The 6293-nt window shown below is 28.1% G+C and overlaps 1 protein-coding gene across 1 annotated transcript; it reads left to right on the top strand.

Moving 5' to 3' along the window:
• Nucleotides 1–3267: 3267 nt before the first annotated feature.
• Nucleotides 3268–4444, top strand: LOC141667950 (BURP domain protein USPL1-like). The gene is made up of 2 exons (XM_074474606.1): nucleotides 3268–3425; nucleotides 3577–4444. Exons 1-2 carry the CDS (start codon nucleotides 3369–3371, stop codon nucleotides 4351–4353), a joined length of 834 nt encoding a protein of 277 aa, XP_074330707.1. The 5' UTR covers nucleotides 3268–3368; the 3' UTR covers nucleotides 4354–4444.
• Nucleotides 4445–6293: the final 1849 nt, after the last annotated feature.

The following is a 6293-nucleotide window of genomic DNA, read 5'->3' as shown; positions in this document are numbered from 1 at the left end:
AAGTGAAAGCAAAGGGAAAGTGAGTGATGAAAAAGGCAATGGCAAACTGGAGATCACGGAAGAAATGCTAAAACCATTCTAGCTACATAAGGTTGCTATCAAAGACTCTGAAGGAATGACAACAATTATTCAATTGACCTTTCATCCGGAAACTATGATGCTGGATCCAAAACCAATCAGCCAAGTAGCACCCAAGGCAGATGGAAAACCAGTGACTATGCCACTAATAACCCAAGTCAAACCTCAGGAAGTAGCAAACACAAATGAATATCATGATAAGACTTTCTTGAAGTTTTTGAAAAACTTGAAGGAAGAAGTCAGAGGAAATCACTTAGAATATCTCAGACTTCTTAAAAAGAGAGTGAACTACTTTACAGTACTTTCGTGAAGGATAAATGAAATGTATATGAAGAAGATTGTCATGGTATCGGAAAATAACAACATTGTCTAGCATCTTCAGTATGACACCTTGGAAAGACTAAAGTACTCTGAGGTTAATATAATCCTCACTCTCATTGAACTAAATGGGCCAAACAATAAGAATCTATATGATCTCCTGCACAACAATCAGTCACTAAGGCTTCCAGAAGCTTGCAACAATCCAAAAACTATTATCTATCAAACAGGCACACGACCACAAGACATAAATCTTGCCATTCCAAGAGACCTAAATCAGAACAACCAAAGATTGATTATTCACCTTATTAAAAAAATTGAGAAAAGGCCAATATACAATCTTTGGAAGAAATTGAAGCGACAAGAGAACTGAAAACTATGTCAATACTTTCTAGGTCACTCTCTGTAAGTTTTCTTATATCAAATTATATGTTTTTTATTTAAAAGTCATACTTCTTTTACCTGCATGTTTCTTTTATGTATGGTAGGCTTGTTGATAGATTTGAAATTGTGCTTAAGGATCTTACTCATAATTTAGGGGAGTTTGTTAGGTGCATGACCTATCTATACCATCATAACAAGTCTACTTAAGTGACAATATCTCTTTACATAACCAAATAGATGCTACCATTTGGATTAATGATATGTTTCAATGTACTTGTCTTGTTTATCATCTAGACAACTCATAATGCTATAAGAGCTTAGGGACTTCTCTGAAAAAACTTTGTATATAATAGATATAGGATAAATCAATTTGAAAGAAGTTTAATATAGATTGTTCAAACAGCAAATTGAAGAAAGAAGAATCCTAAAGTCAATAAGTTGCATAAATTCTTTAAGTCCAATATCGTGAAGTCTAAAAGAGCTATATCGTGAAGTCAATCTAAGCCATATAGTGAAGTTCGATTTACAACTATATCGAGAAATCTAAGTTTGGCCTATGTCGAGAAGTCCAAACTTCTTCCAGATTGTAAAGTCTAATTTGTACTACACCGAGAAGTCAAGAAATATGCTATATGGTGAAGTGTAGAATTGTACTGTATCGAGAAGTCCAAAGTAAGCTATATAGTGTAATCAAGCCAACTGGAGTTCGCGATATCTTCACTCGACTTCTTCACAACAAGAAAAATGAAGGTACATATTACCAGAAAAGAAGAAACATATCACTATAGCATATTGTACATGGAGATAATCCATGGACAAGTGTCAAGCCTACAGTTTAACTTGGAGAGAAAAGATGAGCAAACACACAGCAAAAGAGGAGAAGCGTATGGAATAATAAAGCGGTCCTTATAAAAGTTATAACGTGTCGCCTCAGCAGTATAGGACAACTTGCTGTAAATGGGTGTGCATACTATGTAGTACATTATTTTATATATTGAGTGATCTACCCATATTTTAGTTGTGTAACAAATAGGTGATAAACATTGAAATATATTTTCTCTCTGTGGAAGCCAAACTCAGGACTTGTTCTTGAGAATGAGTCAGGAAAAAGACCATAGTTTTTCTTGGGAGTTGTAACATAATTTATTTATATCTTATATAAAGTAAATTGAGTAAAATATCTCTATGTTTTTACATAGTTTTATTTGTGCAGTTCGTCTTATTTATGAGTTGCATAGTTTCAAACTGTTCTGAAAAAATAATAAACTAATCATTCACCCGCCTCTGCCTAGTTTTGGGATCCTTGTTTTCTAACAAATACCACCGAATCTTAAAAGATTTTTCAAAATTCTATTCCAATACACGTAGATTTTTAAAATCCATTAAAAACTGAATTAAATACAACTCAGATGTTGGTAATAAATAAATTTATTGCTTTCTCAATCGAATTTATTTGAAATAATTAAAGAGGCTACTCAAAAAGTTATGTTTGTTATTTTTTCTAAGAAAATATGTTTTATTCTTTTAGAATTTTAAAAAAGAGTAATTTTGTTAATAATGCGTATTTTTATATATATTTTAAGGTGGTAGAAGAGAAGTAAATTAATTTTAATTAAAGTTATGTTTAGTTGAAATATTTTTTTTATTTTCAATCTAAAGAGTTATATTGAAATTATTGGCATTCAAATTTACAAAAATTTATACGCTAGTAATATTATTTACTAAAATTCATTTTTTTATTGATATAAATTATTCAATATATTAATTATTCAAAACGTATTTGACACAAAAAATTGAAAAAAATGATTTAAATTTTGAATAGGTTCATATCAAATACGTGAAATTAGAAAGCAATTTCTTTCTATACTACATTATTAAAGCCGAAATATTGAAAGTTTCGTTAGTAATTTGTTACTTTGAAGATAACGATAATCGTTGATGAAAATGACTATAATGTGCCAACAACTACTTTCAATTATAAATCAAAAACAAAAAAAAAGTCTAAATTATTTTGGTAATTTATCATAAAAAATATTAAAAGGTCAATGTTCTAACCAACGAAATCAATATATAACTGACTATAATATACCCACAACCCACAACTACTTTCAGTTATAAATCGATGATCTACAAAAAAAAGTCTAAAGTAATTTGGTAATTTATCATCAAAAATGTTAAAAGGTCAATGTTCTAACCAACATAATCTATTTTTACCAACCACATGTATTAAATACTTACGTTTCAATATGGTTGGTGATATTTGTTAAATATTTTTTTATCTTCTTTCTTCAATTCCATCTTGTCGTATTTATTTACGTCTTTTTATATATATAGTGTGTTATATATCTATTTTCGTTAGTTTATCTATACGCCCCAACTACATATATTAAATGCATACGTTTAGATGTAGTTGGAGGATAATTATTTAATGTTTTTGTTATTATTCCCTCTTGTACTGTCATCTTTTCATATAAAATCCCAATAGTACTTGTTATATCTCACATATTCGATTTTGTTAGCATAATCTCAGTTCATAAATACTTTATATGATTCAAGAAAAAGAAAGAAATATAACAAACACATAAAATATGGCTTCTGGATTTGCATCTTGCTGTTTTCTCCTCTTTCTTGTTTTTGTTTTACAGGTAATAACATCAATAACTTTTAAAATCATGATTATTTTGAGTGTTTAAATGTGTGTGTGCACGCATGTGTATGTATTAATCTATAAATCTCTGTAACAATAAAATTATATTATCTGTTTACATATGATTATAATGTGATTTTTTTACACAGTGTGGGTATGGTATTAGCGCCTCGATGACAATCAACCAACAAGGAGCTGATACTTCACAAAAATATTCAGAAATTAACAAAGATGACATTAAACCTTTCTACCATATTTGGTTTACACCTAAAGATCTCTACAAAGGCTTCACAATGCCTATATATTTTGCTAAAAGAGATCCATCAAATTCTCCTCATTTCTTCACAAGAGAGGAATCTGAATCAATTCCATTTTCAATATCAGAACTTGATAATTTACTTTCAATTTTTTCGATTCCTAAAGAAACCCCAGAAGCAAAAGCCATTGCATACACACTTAACAATTGCAATGAGAATGTAGGAGGTCACCAAATCTGTGTTTCATCACTAGAATCCATGCTTGATTTAGTACAAAAAACTTTTGGATCGAGCACCAAATTTGATCTTTTCACCTCAATCACTCATCCTTCTAAAAATTCTCCACTGTTACAAAATTATACTTTTCTCGATGTTCCTCAACAGTTTCCAACACAGAAAATGATGGCTTGCCACCCAATGCCTTATCCATATGCAGTTTTCTATTGCCATGGTCATGTAGACGGCTCTACTAGAGTGTTCAAGATTCCGCTAAGAGGTGAAAATGGAGATAAAGTTGATGCCATTGCTGTTTGTCATTCGCATACTTCTAGTTGGGATGAGGATCACATTTCTTTTAAAATGTTGAATATGAAACCCAGGAGTGGACCTGTTTGTCATTTTATTCCACATAATAATTTTGTGTGGCTTCCTTTAAGTTCTGATCAGTAGATGTGATCATATATGCATGCTCAGCATGCCATGCTTGTTCAAAATGAATGATACCTAAATTAATAAATTGGGCAAGTGATTTGTGAGATTATTATATTCTCATTATATTATAGTTAATATATGTACATTGACTATTAATTATTATTTAGTTACATTTTGAACAAATGTTTAAAATATTATGCAACGTAACAGACAAAATGATTTCCTAGCATGACATCGTAATATATATACTATTTTTTTAACGATAAAAGTACAGTGAGTAGGTATAAATCAATACAACTAAGATTTAATTTCTAAAATATATAATTTTGAAGAAGAAAAAATGCACATTAATAATTTAATATTATTAAAGTTACAAATATTGTTCAAAGAACTGTAAAATCTTGCCAACAAAGGTTAGTGCATTGATTTAGATCTTTGGTATTTCTAAGAGAGGCCACGAGTTCGACTCCTAGCGTGCGCTTGTGTTTAACTATTAAAAAAAATTATAAAATCTTCTATCTTTTTTTAGAAAAATGAACTGAAGGGGTTTCGATTTATAACATTTTTAATGTTGCACCCTTTTTTTACATAATATTATTATTTTTTTTAAGATAATTTATTTTTCAACAATTCATGTCAATTTTGAACTTCCAATGCAATTCTCAAAATTTGATCACTTTTACCAAATTACCCTTTCTGAATATTGTATAACAATTAATGAGGGTGTGTAAAAGTATTAAATAAATTATATTATTATGAAATCATTGTATTTATGATTGGTGTAAGTTTAAATGTATCATAAATTTAATTTTTTCTTTTTAAACGTAAAATTTGAAAAGAGACTAATATTATGTGATTGATGGAGTGTGTGTGTGTGTGTATATATATCATTAAATAATAGTATAAGAACAAGTTCAATTGTCATATTTAAATATTTTATAAAATCAATTATAAAATATAATTTTTTTCTAAAGCGCTAAAGATAATTTCACTATATCTTTGTTTTTTATAAAAAATAATTTTATTTAAAAAAAGTCTGTAAATATAAGAAATAATTATATAAAATTAAAATATTTTACATGGATTACATTTTCGGAATATGATCAAATTTAAGTATGCTGTGAAACTCGACATACATTAGTTATGAAAACAATAAACTTTAAAGTTGTATATGCATTATATTATTAAAAACAATAATATTATAAGTTATGATGAATCAATTGATAATTAGACCAATTATGGATCTACTTATTTTAACGTTTTATAATATACCTTATTATTTAAAACTTTAATCTAATCGAAACACAAGTAATTATCTTGAATATACGTTCTAATTAAAACACATATAAGTATTACATAATAAATACATTTTTAAACTTAATGTGACTAATTGTTTTAAAAGCTATAATAACTAATATATATATATATATATAAGCTCATTCGAATCAAATCAAATAAAATTATTTTTCTTAGTAACTATATTACAAATTAGTATTCTACATCGCTTAATTATGTGTATATTACACTGCTAAATAGAAAGAAAAAAATCACCAACCAATTCACGCTAGAATAGAATATTCTGATACATAAAAATTATTTTTAAAAAGCTTACACATTATATCTTTTTAGAAAGAAGTTTTGAAAAGTCATGTTATTGAAAGAGATTATATCAATTGTCGAAGCAGTGAAGTTATATATGATAATCATTTGTGCTCCTACATGTTCATCTTTATTGGTACAACATCTTTTATCCTTTATTATTATCCATATAATAGACCAACATATGTATAAAATTAATGAGATATTTTATTTAGTTAAAATGACTAATATTCCCTTATCTCTAAAATTTAGTTCAAAATGGCGTTGTTAGTTGGAATTAGAGGTGTAAACGAGTCAAATTATTCATGAGCTACTCGAGCCCGGCTCGTAAGACATTCAAATTCGGCTCGAAAATAATC

This window comes from Apium graveolens, chromosome 1 (genome assembly GCF_009905375.1).
Source record: "Apium graveolens cultivar Ventura chromosome 1, ASM990537v1, whole genome shotgun sequence".
Lineage (NCBI taxonomy): Eukaryota > Viridiplantae > Streptophyta > Magnoliopsida > Apiales > Apiaceae > Apium > Apium graveolens.
The sequence above is the reverse complement of the archived record's forward strand: the minus strand, read 5'-3'. Positions and strand labels throughout refer to the sequence as shown.